This window comes from Sminthopsis crassicaudata, chromosome 3 (assembly GCF_048593235.1).
Source record: "Sminthopsis crassicaudata isolate SCR6 chromosome 3, ASM4859323v1, whole genome shotgun sequence".
NCBI lineage: Eukaryota > Metazoa > Chordata > Mammalia > Dasyuromorphia > Dasyuridae > Sminthopsis > Sminthopsis crassicaudata.
The window spans coordinates 576000373-576022217 of NC_133619.1; the positions used below are offsets into that span (position 1 = coordinate 576000373).

The following is a 21845-nucleotide window of genomic DNA, read 5'->3' on the forward strand; positions in this document are numbered from 1 at the left end:
AGCTCAGAAAATTAACATACTATGCTTTCACTCTTTTTATGTCCTACATCACTACTGAAGTAAAAATTAAAATAGGTGGGTAGCCCGTAAATATGCCTGCTACTCTAGATAGGAGAGTAAATTTAAAATGGATATATATATATATATATATATATATATATATATATATATATATAATATATATATACGTAATATATATATATATATATATATACATATATAGATGTATATATATATATATATATACACACATATATAGTAGGATTGTTGAGTGGCAGTTGTAGGGAAGTACATCAGTTAAAATCTAGATTAAAGCTAGCTAGCAGTGAAGTAGAGGATTCCATGTATTGGAAATATTAAAATGTTGAGTAAGTATCTGTGATTTATATTGAAGAAAGGTCAAGACCAAGCACTTGACAGGACCTCAGAGGCCATTTAATTTAACCCTTTCATTCTAAAAAACAACAACAACAATAACAACAAAAACTAGACCCAAAGAAGCTAAATTATTTAGTAAAAATCACACATACACATACATACACTCTTAGTAAGAATCAGAGGTGAGATTTAAACTCATATCCTCTGACCTCAGAGCTAGTACTCTTTCCATATACAACACTGCTGGTTCATTATACAAAATAAAATGCATTCTGGATAGGAGTTGACTGTATTACTTTTAATTTTTTTCCCTGAGGCAATTGAGGTTAAGAGACTTGCCCAGGGTCACACAGCTAGGAAGTGTTAAGTGTCTGAGAACAGATTTGAACTCAGTTCCTCCTGACTTCAGGGTTTGTGCTCTATCTAACACGCCACTTAGATGCCGCTATTACTTTTAATTCTAAGATTAAATCTGTTTAATTCTTCAATTATGTAATTTTTGGGGATTACCACAAGTAGTCAGCCAATAAACATTTATTGAGCATTTATTATGTACCACTGGAGATAAAAAGAAAAACTAAACAGTGTCTATTCTCAAGAAACTTACATTCTGATGGAAGAAGATAATATATAAATGAATAGGTACATTCAAGATTTAGAGAAATTAGATGGAAGGTGATTTTAGAGGAAACTACCTGTAGCTATGAAGATGAAAAACTTTTTGTAAAGTGAGATTTGAGCTGATGTTTGAAGAAAATAAAGGAAGCTTCACAAATGGGATAGCATTATGTAGAGTGAAATTTGAAAAGTACCCAGGACAGAGCTTTGGGGGACAACCACAATGAGTGGGTATGACCTAGATGAAGAGGCAGCAAAGGAAACAGAGGAGCAATTTAGGAAGGAGAACCAAGCAACATCATAAAAACCTAGGAAAGAGAGAATCTCCTATGGAAAAAGTGAACAGAAAGCTTAAGAAGGGTGAGGATTAGGAAAAGGCTATAAAGAAATCAGAGGGGAACTTTTGAGAAGGCAATTTCAATTAATTAGTGACATTAGAAGCCAGATTGCAAAGGGTTTAGAAAAGAAGAAAGCATTGACATTGAATGTATATGGCCCTTCAGCACATATTTCTATGGCTGCTAGTCACATGAAGCACATTTAGAGGAAATGAGTCTTATTTAATTGAGTAGAACAAATTAAAATATATATGATTAAAATATATTATGTGAGGTTTATTTAACTTTTTAAAATCACAATAATTTTTGATGGTAGTAAATATATATATGTATATATGTGTATATATATACACACACATATATATCAAACCTTTCAAAATAAATATATATTGCTATACATTAATTTATTCATATTCTGATGGATCTTTGATCTCATCAGTTTGGATATTTCTTATAAATATATATACCCAAATATGCCTGCCTATGTAACTTATCTTTGTCTTCCCCCAAATTCTCTGGATGGGAAGAAATAGAAAGGGCCTTCCTCTCATTCTCTTAACATCATGTGGACATCAATAGAGAGCATATTTCTTTGGTTTCCTTTGCTCTCCCTATATGGTTGACTCAGTTTTTCTCTCTAGCCATACATTTTTCTAGTGACATTTTTTTATGGTTCTTCTCCTGAGCAATTGTTTATAATTTGTTCTGCTTATACCTACCATAAACCTTTTCCTTGACTTTGAGTTAGCTTCAACTTTAATTCTTCAGAGACCATGTTACTCCTTAACTCTCAGTCATGTAGAGCACAAAAATATCATTTTTAAGAGATATGTCTTTGATTCAAGAATATGCTTGGGGGTCATTAAAAATGTTACAGAATTTTCCAAAGGCAATGAAGCCCATTCTTCTCCTATTTAGTTCAGTTAATGGATAATTATATTACCAAAAGAGACAGCGTTTTTAGCAATTATTTTTCCTGAAGTAGACTTAGAAGGTAGCTATAAATAGAAATTAGTAAATATATGTGTAGATACATGTAGAGATTATATTTAATTGTATATTTTAAACTTATTGAATTTGTCTTCTCATATTAGACATAGAAGCACAGAATCTTAGTTGTGGAAGAAGCCAAGGACAACAACTAAGAAGCTCCTCTCCACATTGGTAAGGACAGGTAAATCTTATGAGATAGAGATTTAAAGCCAGGCATCTGAGAAATAAAGATCTCTCCAGTGTGTGCCCTGAAAGCGACACACTAATTTGAGCCATTCTGTATTACTCAATGAAAAATAGAAATGGCTAGCATTCAATTATGGCAGCCAACACCCATTCCCTGAATCCATATTTTGAAACATGTGCTCTCTTATGCTCATGCATCAAAAAATATTTCTATGCAAGCTTGACATTACTTCACTGCCTTATTATAACTCCCTTAAGGCATTAATGTCTTTCTCTGGTTCTCATGTCACCAGCAATTAATTTTATTGCCAAAAATGCTTGCTTTTTCCCTCTAATCCTAATAGGTCTACATAATCTTTTAATGCTTTTACTCAGACCTTATTTTCCTGATCATTGATTTTATTTAAATTTTTCTTTGTCTTCACTTTACTTTATGTTCAAGCTAGTAATCAACAATTCATTTCACTACTAACTGTGACATTGTTCTTTAGCTTCATGACCCTGACCCTTCTACTTAAAATGCTCAGTTCCTGCTTGTTTATGAGTACTAGATTGACAAATTTACCATATGAACTCCAAAAGGCTCCTTGTAAACTCATGATATTACATATCCAAAAGTGACTTTGTAGTTTCCACTACTATGTCAGACTTCTATTTATGTCTTTCAAGAGCATATGAATTAAGAAGTATGATTGATGGGAAACTATCTGGGTACTTAGAAGTCCAGTCACAGAACAGCAGCAAAAAGGGTTGGCTTGGACCCAGATTACAGATGCAGCTGTGATGCTTGACACTAATGGTATCCCTGATGGCCCAGTTCTATTGCCAACAGTAAGCATTGCTTTCTGAGGCTGCTTGCCCTGTGACACATGAGAGTTCAGATGAGGTCAGTGCTGGCCAGTTGTCTTAATAAGATGAATAAATAAAATTACAGGTTCAAGTCTTCCTCCCCACAGGCCAAGTGGGACACATTTTATGATCTTTTTCATAGGCTCATCATAAATGCATGAGTAGAATATTTTGGAATAATAACTTTAAAGAATAATCTCACATAATAATTTGTAGCAAAGATGAATCACGGGATCAGATTAAAGTTGAAAGAAATCTTTGAGGTTATTTAATCCAAATCTCTTATTTTACAGATAAGGAAACTGAGGCCCAATGAGCTAAAGTGGCTTAATAAATGCTATATGGTCAATATAATTTCCCAAAGTCTACTCGTTCCCTTATTACTATTTGCTTAGTAGATCTCTTATCTAAACTTTTGCAATAATTTCTTAATTGGTCTCCTTGCAACCAATCTCTTCCTTCTTTCATCTATCACACCTAACACACAATGCCAAATTGACATCCTTAAATTAAAAAAAAAAATGTTTTCTGGTTGGATGCAATGTTAGTGGTTCATTATAATAGCTGGAAAAGTCTCTAGGCTCAATCTCTTGGTGATTTGAATTTAAATCTTACATTTAACACATAATGACCATGCAATCCTGAGAAAATTCTTTCAACTCATTGCCTTTAGTAATTCCCTTAAAGTTGTATCTACAACCTTGTTTTTGAGATCCCTATGTTTTGCTTGTTTAGAGATCTTCTTGTTTCTCCTTTACCTGATTGTTTTTTATTTCAATATATTTATATTCTCAATTTGTTGTTTTCTTTTTGCCTTCTTTGAAAAGACCACCACAGAGTCAAGTTTTTTGATTATTCTACTTATTTCTGCTATGCAAAACATAAATTCTGCCATTTGTTTTTTTATGCTCTCAAAATTCTTCTCTATCAAACCATTCTAATATATTATACTATAGTTCCTGCTCTCTTGGAAATCAATAGTATTCTATGTTTCATCAGGGATTGTAGAGGGCTGAAACTCTGAAAAGATATGCTTGATTCAGACAGCAGAACACTTAAGGCTAATTACCTGTTTGATGTGAGATAATGGTTCTATATACATATTTAGATGAGATGGTGATGTGATGGCTCACCTCACCATAGGTGCTTGCTGAATGTTTTGGTGGTAAGAATTATCTTACCTTACATAGGTAAGGATTGGAGGGCTGGGGAAGAGAAGTCAGAGTGACTTGGCGGCAGGATGAGGAGACAGAGAGAGGTTGGAGACTCCTTACTCCAGAATTCAGGATACATCTTTGGCAAGCCACAACTTGCCTGCCTCTTCACTTCTCCCTCTAAAGACCAAGAACTTTGATTAATCCTGACTCTGACTGATCTTGAGACCATCCAGGGAGCTAGTCCGGATATTACAAGAGATTGGTTCAATTCACTTTGTTTTGAAATTTAGAAAATTCTGTTGGACATTTTGGTAGTCATCTTCTATCATTTTAGTATATTTATTATAGACGTCTCTGCATGTATTCTAGAGTTTCAATTGAATTTTCCTCCTTTTAAGGTCTTTGATGATTTTAACTTTCCTCCCCTGCCTTGGATCTCCTGTTGCTCATTTTCTGATTCCTCCACTTTTGATAGTGGGTTTATATGAAAAGCCAACACAGCTTCTTTCCATGTCAGGGAATTTACTTTTCAATGGTCTCAGATCCTGCTCAAAGAGGCTTCTAAGGAGACAGAACTAGTACTAGCTGAATTTCAGTTCCCTTTGCTTCAGGCTCCTATGCTGGACCGCTGCTCTGATTCTATTCAATCTTAAATTATTTGATTGGACTGAATCAATGTCTGCTATTAGAGTGAGTGTTTGAGAGAGAATTTCTATCTCTTTGGGGGTTCTTAAATTAGGAGCTGTGATGGGGAGCAGAAAACATGATGCCTTTCCCTTTCCCATACTTCTCTAAGATAATTCTTTAAGACTATAAATTGTAGCATTGCTGAGGATCTTCATTGGTAGATTCCTTATCAGCTAGCAGCTTCCAATTCCAAAGATTTGAAAAATGTCTTACACATGTTATCTCAGTTGAACAATACTTGTTATTATCCTTATTTACTAAGAGGTTAAGTGACTTTCCCAGAAATAGCAAAGGAGGTAAGAGTTGTACCTTTGTCTCCTGACTCCAAATCCAGTATTTGATCTCTTATACCACAGTGCTATTCACTGTACTTTATAAAACTTATTACAAAGTCTTCTTGCTTAAAAAAAAGCACCCCAAACTAAAAAAAAAAATTTAAATATTCTCCCCCTCCCACCTGCTCTTAGATTCAAAGTTAGCCAAGGAACTTAGAGATCAAATTCAGATCCTTCATTTTATAAAAGAGTAGATTGAGGTTCAGTGAATCAGAATAAAAAAAAACCCATAAGATCAGAATGTGAGTGGGAAGGGACCAGATAGTTCAACACATAAGTTAGAGGAATTCCTATTATATAAATGTCAATGAATGATTTTCGAGCCTGTGTTTGAAGACCTCCATGGAGGAAGAATCTACCACTTCCTGAAGAAGTCCCGTGTACTTTAGAGCAACTCTAATTACTTGAGCTTAAGTAAGGTCCTCTGATTCCAATTTCAGTGAATTTCTATTATTGGTGATGGTGTTTTATTTTTTGCTTCATCTCATTCCTTTGCTTGATTTCTCCCATCTCATCCATGAGGTACTGTTAGTAGTTTAGGGTTAAGGCATTAAATTTTTTAAGATTTAAATTTTAGATTTTTATAAGATCTACAAGCAAACAAGATGTACGTCAAAGACATATAAATGTAAAATGGGGAAAGATCAGGAAAGCCTTCTTTTAGAAGAAAAAAATTGACTGCATTGTGAGAAAAACCAGGAGAAAGAGGTGAGGTGGGAAAGCACTCTAGGCATGGACAACATCCAGTGAAAAGGGATAGAGTTGATATTTGGAAATGTTATATATTGGTAAGTATTACTAGATTGTGAAATATGCAAAGGGAATCAAAGTATGAGAAGACAGGAAAGGAATGAAATGATAAGGCTGTGAAGGACTTTTCAATTCTGCTGCAAATTTAAAGAAATAAGCAAGATGTTTCCACAATATTTAATTTGAAAGGTTTAAAAACATAAAAGTTTAGTCAATATATTTCTTGCTGCCATAAAGGTTTTGGTTAATGATAGATTTTAGAAATTCTCTAAAGAAATACTGATGTTTCCATGAAGATGATATAAATGAACTTTTCCAAAGCATGGAAAATTATCATTTCCAAAGATTCTAAGGGCTTCTCTGTGTGACACAAATGTTAGAGTTAGAGGATAAATTCTCGAAAACAGTTAAATGAAACTCATCATTTTCCCAGGTCTTATTTGATCTAGCCTAAAACAAAATCTTTAATTCCAATGTGAAATTATTACTTCTTCTTCTTCTTCTTCTTCTTCTTCTTCTTCTTCTTCTTCTTCTTCTTCTTCTTCTTCTTCTTCTTCTTCTTCTTCTTCTTCTTCTTCTTCTTCTTCTTCTTCTTCTTCTTCTTCTTCTTCTTCTTCTTCTTCTTCTTCTTCTTCTTCTTCTTCTTCTTCTTCTTCTTCTTCTTCTTCTTCTTCTTCTTCTTCTTCCTTTCTTCTTCCTTTCTTCTTCTTTTTTTTTAACTGATTTTCTAAACTCTCTTAACTGTCCTATAATATGACATGTTAAGAGTTCTTACTTGGCATGCCTCAGGGAAACACACTTTTATCATGTATTTGACTATTTTGGAAGCACCAAATGAAACTTTCTGATAATGTGAGGGAGTCTTGCCCTGCTTAAAAAAATGTAGAGGATTATTTAAAAGATTTATTCTAGGCTGATTTTAGAAAAGCCTGGAAAGACTTACATAAACTGATGCTAAGTGAAGTGAGCAGAACCAAAAGAACATTATACACAGTAATAACAAGATTATATGATTATCAACTGTGAAGGATTTGGCTTCTTAAAACAATGAGGTGATTCTGGGCAATTCCAATAGTTTTTTGATGGAGAAAGCCATTCACATCAAGAGAGAGAAATATAAAGACTGAATATGGATCAAAGTATAGTATTTTAACCTTTTTTGTTGTCGTTATTTGCTTGTTTTGTTTTTTTCTTATTTTTTTTACCCTTTTGATCTGATTTTCTTTTTTGCTCAGCATGACAAATATAGAAATATGTTTAGGAGAATTGCACACATTTAACTTATATCAGATTGCTTCCTTTCTTGGGGAGAGGAAATAGGGAGGACAGGAAGAAAATTTGGAATACAAGATTTTGTGAAGGTGAATGTTGAAAATCATCTTTGCATGTACTTGGGGAAAATGTCATTAAAATTAAATATAGAATAAGAAATAAAGGATTTTCTATAATGATAGCTTGCTTTAGGGATTGAAAAAATTCTAAAATTATCCCGACATCATCTTTTACCTAAAACCTTAATTTAAACGATCTACTTTCCTTTTCATCACTGATTTAATATTTACTAAGATGTTCAATAAATTTTGAGAATAAAACAACTTTATATAAATTTAAAAATAAGGGCATTAATTATAATTTTTAGATCAAATAAATTTTAAGAGAAATCATCTTAAGAGCAAGGTAAGTGTAGAATTCCCAGGAAGACCTAATCCTCTATTCCTGCTATAATTAGGGCCTACTACTACCTACTTACAGAGCTCTAACTCTTATTCAATCTCATTGGGTTGTCTGATCTAGTTGTTATTGCTTAAAAGCCCTTTACAAAGTTTACATCAAATATATCACAAATGGGATGTGTGTATATCTGTAGGGAGGAGAGCACTAAGAATGAAAAACACAGAAGGAATACAAAATAATACTTTTTAAATTCCTGCTAAGATGTACTAAGTAGCATCCACTTGTCTCCAGGATTGTTCAACAAAGTGTTCACTGCTAGAAGAGTTTATAAGCTAGGAAAAATGTGTACTTAAAGTGAAGCAAGTCAGTAGGCTAGATGGGAATTGTTGGAGAAAGATATTTATAAAGTTAAAAATTTGTTCAATATCTTCCCAAATGGGTAGCTATCCTTATCTCAGATCAAGCAAAAGCAGAAGTAGATCTCGTTAAAAAAGATAAGGAAGGAAACTATATCCTGCTGAAAGGTAGCATAAATAATGAAGCCATATCAATACTAAACATATATGCACCAAGTGGTATAGCATCTAACTTTCTAAAGGAAAAGTTAAGAGAACTGCAAGAAGAAATAGACAGTAAAACTATAATAGTGGGAGATCTCAACCTTGCACTCTCAGATTTAGACAAATCAAACCACAAAACAAACAAGAAAGAAATTAAAAAAGTAAATAGAACATTAGAAAAACTAGGTATGATAGACCTTTGGAGAAAACTGAATGGCAATAGGAAGGAATATACTTTCTTCTCAGCAGTTCATGGATCCTATACAAAAATTGACCATATATTAGGACATAAAGATCTCAAAATTAAATGTAGGAAGGCAGAAATAATAAATGCCTTCCTCTCAGATCACAATGCAATAAAAGCTACATTCAGTAAAAAGTTAGGGGTAAATAGACCAAAAAGTAATTGGAAACTGAATAATCTCATCTTAAAGAATGACTGGGTGAAAGAGCAAATTATAGAAACAATTAACAATTTCACCCAAGATAATGATAATGATGAGACATCATATCAAAATCTTTGGGATGCAGCTAAAGCAGTAATAAGGGGAAATTTTATATCTTTAGAGGCTTATTTGAAGAAAATTGAGAAAGAGAAGATTAACGAATTGGGCTTACAACTTAAAAGGCTAGAAAAAGACCAAATTATAAACCCCCAACCAAAAATTAAACTCGAAATACAAAAATTAAAAGGAGAAATCAATAAAATTGAAAGTAAAAAAACTATTGAATTAATAAATAAAACCAAGAGTTGGTTTTATGAAAAAGCCAATAAAATAGATAAACCTTTGGTAAATTTGATCAAAAAAAAGAAAGAGGAAAATCAAATTGATAGTCTTACAAATGAAAAGGGGGATCTTTCCACCAATGAAGAGGAAATTAGAGAAATAATAAGGAGTTACTTCGCCCAACTTTATGCCAATAAATTTGATAACTTAAGTGAAATGGATGACTTTCTCCAAAAATATAGGCTCCCTAGATTAACAGAGGAGGAGATAAATTGCTTAAATAGTCCCATTTCAGAAAAAGAAATAGAACAAGCTATTAATCAACTCCCCAGGAAAAAATCCCCAGGGCCAGATGGATTCACATGTGAATTCTACCAAACATTTAAAGAACAATTAGCCCCAATGTTATATAAATTATTTGAAAAAATAGGGGATGAAGGAGTCCTACCAAACTCCTTTTATGACACAGACATGGTACTGATACCTAAACCTGGTAGATCGAAAACTGAGAAAGAAAATTATAGACCAATCTCCTTAATGAATATTGATGCTAAAATCTTAAATAAGATATTAGCAAAAAGACTTCAGAAAATCATCTCCAAGATAATACACTATGATCAAGTAGGATTTATTCCAGGAATGCAGGGCTGGTTTAATATTAGGAAAACTATTAATATAATTGACCATATTAATAATCAAATTAATAAGAACCATATGATCATCTCAATAGATGCAGAAAAAGCATTTGACAAAATCCAACATCCATTCCTACTAAAAACTCTTGAGAGTATAGGAATAAATGGATTATTCCTTAGAATAATCAGGAGTATATATTTAAGACCGTCAGTAAGCATAATATGAAATAGAAATAAACTGCAACCTTTCCCAGTAAGATCAGGAGTGAAACAAGGTTGCCCACTATCACCATTACTATTCAATATAGTACTAGAAACGCTAGCCTCGGCAATAAGAGCCGAGAAAGAGATTCAAGGAATTAGAGTAGGAAATGAGGAAATTAAACTATCACTTTTTGCAGATGACATGATGGTATACTTAGAGAACCCCAAAGACTCTGCTAAAAAGCTACTAGAAATAATTCAAAATTTCAGCAAAGTGGCAGGATACAAAATAAATCCACATAAATCCTCGGCATTTTTATATATCACTAACAAAATGCAACAGCAAGAGATACAAAGAGAAATTCCATTCCAAACAAATGTTGAGAGTATAAAATATTTGGGAATCCATCTACCAAAGAAAAGTCAGGAATTATATGAGAAAAATTACAAAACACTTGCCACAAAAATAAAATCAGATTTAAATAATTGGAAAGACATTCAGTGCTCTTGGATAGGCCGAGCGAATATAATAAAGATGACAATACTCCCCAAATTAATCTATTTATTTAGTGCTATACCAGTCAGACTCCCAAGAAACTATTTTAATGACCTAGAAAAAATAACAACAAAATTCATATGGAAGAATAAAAGGTCAAGAATTGCAAGGGAACTAATGAAAAAAAACTCAGAGGAAGGTGGTCTAAGTGTACCTGATCTAAAGCTATATTATATAGCAGCAGTCACCAAAACCATTTGGTATTGGCTACGAAATAGACCGGTAGATCAGTGGAATAGATTAGATACAAAGGACAAAAAGGGGTACATCTATAGCAATCTAATCTTTGACAAACCCAAAGATTCCAACATTAGGGATAAAAATTCATTATTCGGAAAAAACTGTTGGGAAAACTGGAAATTAGTATGGCAGAAATTAGATATGGATCCACACTTAACACCATATACCAAGATAAGATCAAAATGGGTCCCTGATTTAGGCATAAAGAGGGAGATAATAAATAGATTAGAAGAACAGAGGATAATCTACCTCTCAGACTTGTGGAGGAGGAAGGAATTTATGACCAGAGGAGAACTAGAGATCATTATTGATCACAAAATAGAAGATTTTGATTACATCAAACTAAAAAGTTTCTGTACAAATAATACTAATGCAAACAAGATTAGAAGGGAAGTAACAAATTGGGAAAATATTTTTAGAAACAAAGGTTCTGACAAAGGTCTCATTTCCAAAATATATAGAGAACTGACCATAATTTATAAGAAACCGAACCATTCTCCAATTGATAAATGGTCAAAGGATATGAACAGACAATTCTCAGAGGAAGAAATTGAAACTATATCCACTCACATGAAAGAGTGTTCCAAATCACTACTGATCAGAGAAATGCAAATTAAGACCACTCTGAGATACCACTACACACCTGTCAGATTGGCTAAGATGACAGGAACAAATAATGACAAATGTTGGAGGGGATGTGGGGAAACTGGGACACTAATACATTGCTGGTGGAGTTGTGAAAGAATCCAGCCATTCTGGAGAGCAATCTGGAATTATGCCCAAAAAGTTATCAAACTGTGCATACCCTTTGACCCAGCAGCGCTACTACTGGGATTATATCCCAAAGAAATACTAAAGAAGGGAAAGGGACCTGTATGTGCCAAAATGTTTGTGGCAGCTCTTTTTGTTGTAGCTAGAAACTGGAAGATGAATGGATGTCCATCAGTTGGAGAATGGTTGGGTAAATTGTGGTATATGAAGGTTATGGAATATTATTGCTCGGTAAGAAATGACCAGCAGGAGGAATATAGAGAGGCCTGGAGAGACTTAAATCAACTGATGCTGAGTGAAATGAGCAGAACCAGAAGATCACTGTACACTTCAACAACAATACTGTATGAGGATGTATTCTGATGGAAGTGGAAATCTTCAACATAAAGAAGAGCCAACTCACTTCCAGTTGATCAATGATGGACAGAGGTAGCTACACCCAGAGAAGAAACACTGGGAGGGGAATGAAAATTGTTAGCACTAATATCTGTCTGCCCAGGTTGCATATACCTTCGGATTCTAATGTTTATTGTGCAACAAGAAAATGATATTCGCACACATGTATTGTACCTAGACTATATTGTAACACATGTAAAATGTATGGTATTGCCTGTCGTCGGGGGGAGGGAATAGAGGGAGGGGGGGTAATTTGGAAAAATGAATACAAGGGATAATATTATAAAATATATATATATATATATATATATATATAAAAAGAATGCACACAAAAAAAAAAAAAAAAAAAAAAAAACCAATTATAATAAACTTTGCCCCTTGACTTGGAAAAAAAAAATATATCTTCCCAAAATGTTTGCTTTTGTTGTTGAATGCTTGTTATTTCTGAAATGCTTATTATTTCTGATAGATAATTATATAAGTGCAAGGAGGAAGGATAAAACATAATTCCTGCCCTTATGGGACTTTTAATTTACTCATGAAAAAAAAAGTTCCTGTTGAACTATAGGCCAGAAGCCCTTTTTTTTTTTTTTTTTTTTTTTTCCCTATACCTGGCTTCTAGTAGACAACAAACAAAAGACAGCTTCGTCAAACAGTTTGTGACCCATGTGGAGTCTCATAACTGAGTGGGGGTTGTGAAATTATGATTTACTAACAGTAAATGTTTGATTTATGTATCCATTTTTTATACCTATATATTTATATTTATATATCTATATACCTATAAAATTTTTTGAGTGAAAAGGTGTTGCAAGTGAAAAAAGTTTAAGAAATCCCATTTGAATCTACCACATGGAAACAATGAACAATCAACAAATACTTACTAAGGGCTGACTATATTCCCAACACTATACTGAGACTATAAAAATGAAAATAATATTTTTCTTCTCAGGAGTTTTACTTTTTAAAATCTTAGAAGGTAGTGCTTTTATCTCAGAGGAATTAATTTCTAATGATGGAGGCTCAGGTATTGTGTGAATTGATAACGGAGATACTTTTGGGTAGGGGAGGTTTTCCTTGTACTCTTAAAATTACCTCATACTCTGGGGAAGGCATATAGGAATTTCATATTCCATCTACTTAAGGTCAGGACTATCCTGAGGGCTGCTAGATTATCATTTTCTTTCAAAAATATTGTGGCTATATATCTTTTGATTCAGCAAAACCATTAGTAGATTTATTTCCAAAGATTTTTAGAGAAAAAGGAAAAGAACCTATATGTTCCAAAATGTTCATAATAGTTTTCTTTGTGGTGACAAAGAACTAGAAATTGCAGAAATACCCATCATTTGGTGGATGGCTAAACAAGTTGTGATTATTGATTGTGATGGAATACTACTGTGCTATAAGAAAAGATGAGCTCAATGATCTTAGAAAAACATAGATTTACACAAAATAAACAACAAAATGGGCAGAACTACTAGAACATTGTATATATTAAGAGTTTTAAGAATGACTTTGAGTGAATAACTTATTTTGACTATTACAAATACCCAAATTAATTGTAAAAGAAATATGAAGAAAAATGAAATCTGCATTCAGAGAAAGAACTTATAAATAGAAGCATCTATAGAATAATTTTACATATATATGCATATATACACATACAAATGCAAACACACACCTATTTGTATTTAATCTTAATTATTTCTAGGGTGGGGTGAGGTTTAGGTTTAGGAGAAAAAAAGGAAAAATTTACATGATAATTTTGTACATTTGAAAAGAGCAGCATGTTGTACAAGGTAGATTTGTAGTTTCATATGCAATCATCTTTTTTTTCTTGTATTATGTTAAAATGTTTTATTCCAGAAATTTAAAAAGTAAACTTTAAAAAATAAAATATAGTTAGTTCTATCAAAAGTTCAGTAAGTTTTCAAATAGCTAAATCCCATGACATTCCCTTTCCCAATAAGTTAAGAAAATGACGCTACAAGACTTAAAAAAAAAAAAGTTTCCTGTACGCCAATTAACCATTTTTTCCATCTTAGTCAAAAACTTAGTTTCTCAGAGTTCACACTAGAAAATGTTAAAAAAAATACAAGCAGGGCTGAAGCAATAGAAAGATAAGCATATAGCAAAAATGGTCTTGTTTGTAGTGATAAAAAAATGTTTCCCAAACATTGTTCACTAAATCATGAAATTCATTAAGTGAAGAAGTAGTCAAGGTAAATTTATAAATATGCCATATTATAAATTTTCTTACAATACAGCCAAAACAAAGGAAAGATAAGGATAATAGGGATTCAAATTCCTGCTTTCATTTTCTCCTCAGGATAATCCATCTTCCACACAATCACCAAAATACTTTTAAAGAACAAATCTGACCCTGCAAAGCCACTGCTAAAAAAAATCTTCTGTGGCTCTCTATTCCCTCTAGAACAAAATACAACTCTTCAGATCTACATTTAAAGCCCTTTATAAATTGACCCTAGCCTATCTTTAGGGAACTATATGTGTATATATACATATGCATGTATATAATTTTATTAAGTTTTTTAAAGCTTAAAGTGCACCAAAACTTATGTGTATGCTGTCCTAAAGGTTTTAGTGCAGTTTAAACTTTTTAAAAAGCTTAATATAGTTACATAGAATTATAACAGAATGGTAGTTGAGTTTGATCTCTGATCGTCAAAATTTTTGATACTCAAAATTTTAATAAGCTTTAAAAAGACAGTATGTAGGTATATATGTACATATCCAAGTACACATTTGTATGTGTATATGTAAATACACATGTTTATCTATATAAATCATGCAAATATATTATCATGTTCACATGTAACATATGCACTCATATATACTTGCAAATATGTTCATGCATGTGTGTATCCATATTTCCCTTCTTTCACTCTAGTCAAATTCATGTCCTTATTCTTCCCCAAACTCAGCATTCCATCTCCTCCATTCATGCCTTTGCACAAATTTCTACCCATACATAGAATGCACTCTCCCTGAATCCCAGCTCTTAGATTTTCTAGCTTCCTTCAACATTCATCTTATTTGCTATCTCTTATGGAAAGTTGAATTTCCTGAAGCAGTTAATTATTGTTGTTCACCAATTCTTTCCTCAAATATTGTTGTATAAGTTAATTATGTAGATTTCTCAGTAGAAGATAAGTTCCTAGAGAGTAGAAACCATTCACTTCACATTTTGCCTTGGTTCTCCCCAAGTCTAGAATAGTGTCTCAAACATAGCAGGTGCTTAGTAATATCTAATTCTAATTGAATCTTTTACTTTCTGAAAGTGAAAAAATGAAAAACAATTAAACAATCTTTAATGCCATTTTTAGTGATTATTTGAAAGACTTTGAACTTTTAAAACTTTTTCCAATGTATACATTTAGCATATAGTCAATGTCATCATGTTCTTTGACCATGTATCTGACATTTCCATGTTCTAGAATTATATTACAAAGCATGCAGTTTGCTATAGGGTAACAAATGCAAAGACTATAATATCAACTCACATTTTAACAAATTCTATTTTACATAATTGTTAATATCTTAAAAGAGAAATTTTTTGGTGTTCTACTACCTTAAATGATCATACTCAAAAGTATAGGAGAAGTAATAGAGCTTCTTTTTCTAATTTTTCACCTACATGTTTGGTGGTGACACCTATCTGTCTCCCTTGATGTCATCCAAATCATTCCCATTAACTTGGTGTCCCCAAGGTTCTGTCCTATTTCTATTTCTCTTCTCCCTCTTATACTATACATTTCATGATATTTGTCAGCATCCATGATCTCAATGATCATTTCTGTACTTTGTCAAGACTTAACATCTCTCCTGACCTAGTCTCACAACTGTAACTGTCTATTAGACATATCAAACTGGATTTCCTATAAACATCTTAAACTCAACACAACCACAACAGAATTCATACTTTTTCCTCCCATTCTTTTTCCTCTTCTCTTTCAAATTTTCTTATTACTGTTGTTGTTGAGGATACCTCTAGTCTCCCATTCATCCAGATTTACATCCCAGTTGAGGATAATAACTTTCAACTCTTCACTCCCTCTCATCCCCCAAGACTTGTTGCCAATCCTACTGATTTTACCTTTGCAACATCTCTCACAAATGCTTCTTTTTCTCCTCTGACACTATCACCATGCTTGTGTGGGCCCTCCCCCACCTTATGCCTGGTCTGTGGCAATCATCTTTTGGTACCTTGAATCTCTCATCACTTCAATTCATCCAACATTCATCTATCAAAGTGACCTTGCTAAAGTGAAGTTCTGACCATTCACCTCTTCCTTCCCATTAAATAAACTCCAGGGACTCCTCATTTACTCCCACAATCAAATACAAGATCTTTTGTTTGGCTTTTAAAGCCCTTCATAAGCACTTTCCTTCTTCCCTTTCTAAGTCTTCTTACATTTTACTCATTTCCACAAATTCTGAGACCTAGTGACACTGGACTCCTTGCTTTTTCTAACTTATTACATTCCATTCCTGCTCCCTACTGCCCCCACACACTCAATATATATTTTTACTAGCATTCCCCAATGTATAAAATTCTCTTCTTTCCTTTTCTCTCCTACTTCAGGGCTTTCCTGGCTTCCTTCAAATATCAGTATAAATTCTACCTTCTGCAAGAAGCCTTTCCCAGTCATCTTTAATCTTAGTGTCTTTTCTCTGGGGATTCTCTCCAATTTATCCTATATATGTCATAGTTTGCACATAGTTATTTGTATTTTGTCTCTCCTATGAGACTGAGAAGTCCTCATGGAACTTTTTTTTAACCTTTTCTTTTAGTCATGGGCCTTTTAGCTTTCATTGGTTCCCTGTGCTTGTACAGTCCCTGGCACATAGCATTTAATGATTGCTGATCACTACAAAGGGGAGTGGGTAGAAGGACAAATTTTAAGGACTTTAAGAGCCAAACATCCTGGAGATGAGAGAGAGTCCCTGGAGTTTATTGGGTTGAGAGGTGATATGATCAGACCTGCACTTTAAGGAGATCACTTTGACAGTTGAATAGAAGACGGACTGGAGCATCAGCCATCAGGTTATTGTACTCGACATTTCATTTTTTCTTAACTCCCACCCAGGATTCAGTCAGTACCAAGTCTTGTCACTTATGTTCAGTCATGACTTGTCTTGTCTGACACTTCGTGTCTAACTTCTTGGCAAACATACTGGAGTAGTTTTCTTCTCCTGCTAATTACAAATCCTTAATATCTTTTGCATCAAGCCATTGTTCTCTACTCATACCCAAAGTGCCTTTATCATCTTCTGCCTGAACAATGTATGGCAATGGCCTCCTAAAAACTTTCCTTGAATCCAGTCTCTTCCTACTTGGGGGAATCCTCCATACAAAATCAAATTGATATTCCTAAAAATCCTGATCATACGATTCCTTTGTTTAAGTGGCTTCCCATTGCTGTTAGAATAAACTACAAGCAATTATCTTAGAAGGTAACTAGCTAAAATACAATCTTGACTTGGAAAAGAACCTGATATAACTGGCTGAATATTAAATTAGGAATAAAGACCTCTTAATTCCAAACTCAACTACACCATTCATTTCCTGATGATTAAATATAGGAAATGTTTCCTATGACTTCACAGGAATTCAGTGATGTCAATTTACTACTAAGATTTTAAATAAAGCAGTATATAAATTAAATTATTATATCTGATTAGAAATAAACTGAATCTTCTACTTTAATTTACTATTCCAGATAGTACACAGAGCAGGGACCTTAAAAATAAAGAGACTTTAAAATGCATCTTAATTATACATTCAGAAAGAGCTCTCACTCCTACTGTATGGAATGTGTTGCTAAATTTAGAGATATAAAATGTTCACTTTTCAATCTACAAAAGGTATTCTTAATTATAGTGTGTCTCAACCAAAATAACTGTCAACTTTACTAGAGTTTAAATGTAGCATAGTAGCACAGGTATACTTCTTCATGGATCTTAACTCCTTTATGTAGATCTTCAGCATATTTTCCTCCCACTATATTAGATCTAGTTGTATAGGTTCTATGGGAAGATGTTATGAACTACACTCTTGCTCTACAGAAGATTTGGTAAATCCTGAAACGATATTTATGCCATTTAAGCTTTCTATGTTTCCTAATATGATTCTGTCTTTGTTTGATTCAGCCTGATCCATTCATTTCATTAAGAGTTCCTTGTACATTTGACAACAGAATTTGATCTTAAATTGGGTTTCAAAGACTAGTTAGATGGCAGAGTGGACAGAGTACTTTGCTTATAATGAAAAAGAGTGAGTTCAAATCTAACCTCAGCACTTTCTAGCTATGTGATCCTGAGCAAATCACTTTATCCTGTTTGCTTCAATTTCTTTGTCTGTAAAATGAACTGGAGAAGGAAATAGCAAACTACTCCAGTATCTTGCTCAACTCTAAATGGGTCATGAAGAATCAGACATGATTGAAACAATCCACTAACAGTGTTTAAAAGAAAATAGCTTTTCAAGGTCATACACATATTTAGGAATTTTAAAATGTAACACAGACTCCTGAGAAATAAAAATCAAAGCAAAACAAATCTAAAGATACTTGTGACTTTTTATTCTCTTCTAGAAACTTAATGTATTGATTCTTTCATGGAAAATCGGTCTTTCCCCAGGGACATTGAAACATATATTACTCAGCAGGTATTCTTCCAGGGCTTATCTGAACCTCATAAGCAATGCTTTGAAGTCTATGGAGAGGAGGGGAATATCAAGCAGTAATCTGAGTTTTTTTCCCCCTTTTCATGGGAAACTCTAGTTGCTAAAGAAGCCAATGTAATAATTTAGTTTTCATTCCCACCAGACAACTCTTAGTGTCTCAGCCATATTTCTATCATTTCCAAACATAAACTCAGTATCATCAACTAGCCATCTTTAAATATTTTGAAATTTGTAATGATGCACTGTTTTGTACAGTCTAAAGGCTAAAACTTTAAGGTAATTGTCACCTTGCCATTCATTTAAAGAATGTGTAAAATAATATGATCCCTGGCATTTAAGATTTTGTTTAAGATGTTTTATGAAAATATAACATACATATTGAAATGATTTTGATGAATTGTTTCCACTTTCTTTATAGTAGCTTATATGCAGTTTTGGAGGGAATAAAATCATAAAGTATGAAAGTATAGAACTTTATTTCTCCCTAGAAAAAAACTATTGTTGGGAGCCATTAATTTGGTTCTTGATCTCTGGATGTTACATGAATTTAGATTGTTTTGGAGTCTATTACTGAAATTCATGTGTAAGGACACTTCCCATTAATTAGTGAAAACTTTAGAAAATACTTGAGATTGATTTCAGTTTCAGACCTTATTTCATATCATGATCTCATTTCTGAATTGCACGGCCTTGCTAGAAAAAATTAGCACAGTGGAGAAACTTGAGTTTATACTTATTATACTTTTTTTGATTACCATGTAAATGAAGGAGCTGGATTCATTTTGACTCTCAGAGATAATAAGAACATAATATCTTGAATCCAAATCAACATTAATATGTTGATAGTATATAGAAAGATGTGCTCATTTAGTTGATATATTTATTGGGTCCTTGGTACATATTTAGCAGCCTTCATAACTTAAGTGCTTTGGATCTTGTTAGGCATAGTTATCTGGTGAGATTTCTTTGAATAATTACTTTAGAGTATAAATTGTTATAAGGCAGGTAAATAGCAAAAGTATATATGTGTATGTATGTGTATGTGCACATATATAAGTACATATACATACATATATGTATCTATATAGACATATATACATATACACATACATGCCTATATACACAATAAAATATACATGTATATATACACATGTGTAAACATATACATACATGTGTGTACACAGATATATAAATATATGTTTATACACATATATAGATATATTACATACTAGAATGTCTCTAAAATGACATAATGAATTAATATGTCATGCTTTCACATACTTTCTTAATTCTCCTCTTCAAGTTTATTATAATTCTTGCTTCCCTTCCCACAAATATTTACTCTATCCCTACTCCTGCCCCTCAGTTTTTAAGTTTCCTTTTTTTCTTAAGGAAGAACAAAACAACAATGATTTTATAAGAGAGAAAATTATTAGATCCTTTGGATGTAAGGCAATAGCAATATGTTTAAAAGGAGATTTGGGGAGCAGCTAGGTGGTGCAGTGGATAGAGCACCAGCCCTAAAGCCAGGAGGATCTGAGTTCAAATCTGGTTTCAGACACTTAATGCTTCCTAACTGGACAAGTCATTTAACCCCAATTGCTTCAGGAAAAAAAAGAAGAAGATTTTGATCATGAGCCTGAGCTAGTAATATGTAGCACCACTGCTTAAAACTCTATTTTGAGAAAAAACACCTTAAAACTAGAACCATTAAGTCAATATTGAAAAAAAAAAGTTATGTAAAAAATGGTATCTGAATTTTTTAAAGTCCTCTTCCATTTTTTCCAAATCATATAATTCATTCAAAGGCTTTTATTACTTCTCTTAGGAGAATATGACATCGGTTCCAGAAAGATTAGGACAATTTTTTATTGCTTATATCAAATACCAAGCATTTATTATAGAAAAATAACAATTTGCCAGTCAAAACTATAGGCAGCTATTAAATAAACACTAAATAACTGTACTTACCACCATCTTCAACTGTAAAATGGAAACTATCACTTGTGGCATTAGTCCCTTCTCTTAAGACATAGCATATTTTCATGTCATCAATGTCAGCTGAAAAAAATAACAAAAGCATAAGATGACTTTTTAAAATGAGGGGAAAATGCAAAGATCCTAACAGGTATTAACCTGTGCCCTTCCCCATCCCATCCCTCTTTGCTCAGCCAGATGTAAAATGCTTATCTACACACTAACATGCCCTTGCCTGAATCCATTGTTAGAGACAGAACTCTGAAAGGGGAATACCTAGTATCATATTGGAACTTGGTTTTTCCAGCACCTGACTTACACTACACTATGATAAGTTGAGTACAGCTAAAGAAACTAAAGAGTACCCAGAGGTACAGGGAATGTCAGCCTAGCTAAAAAAATGTGAAGCAATAGAAGAGCTTGATTCTGGTATCCTTTTTCCTCCACCTTTTCTCTCTTGGCACACTAAATACCTACGTACTTGTTCTCTATCTCATTCCTCAATTTCCCTTTCTTTAATTCTATTAAACTAAAATCATTTACAGAGTATCTCTGTGATAAACTTTGATGAAGATGGAAAAAATAACCAAGACAGAATCCCTATGTTCAAATATTTTACTTGTTTTATGATTTTAACCAGTTTATTTCCCCCTATGATGGTGCACTGGCAATGAAATTGATGAAACAACATTCTTTCCCACTATTGTAATCACCACTATAAACTGATATTTGTTTCAGGCAAGTCAAATAGTGACTGTTTCTAAAATTACCTGAAAAATAAATCGTCATTAAAGTAGATTCAACTATAATCCAATATTTATTTGTTCAACAAATATGTCAGGGTTTTCTCCTTTTTAACAGAAGTTTAAGGGCTCAGCTAAGGGGAAATATGTACACAAATAAACTTTATTAATGCCTCCAAGAATACAAGTTCAATATTGTATAGAATTGTATATGGATTATTTTACAGTAATTTGTATAGGTACAATCTTCCATAAATGGATCTCATGATGAATTAATTTTTTCAGGGTCAAACTATGTTAGTAAAATAGGACAATGTATATGCTACAGAGGTTTAAAAAATGGCCATTTTAAAAGATT

The 21845-nt window shown here is 32.9% G+C and overlaps 1 protein-coding gene across 1 annotated transcript in view; it reads right to left on the reverse strand.

Annotated features, from left to right (window-relative positions):
- FREM2 (FRAS1 related extracellular matrix 2) overlaps positions 1-21845 on the reverse strand; it is a 208208-nt gene that overhangs the window by 173039 nt on the left and 13324 nt on the right. The window contains 1 exon segment of the mRNA XM_074304856.1: positions 20739-20828. Coding sequence (XP_074160957.1) covers positions 20739-20828 — 90 coding nt within the window.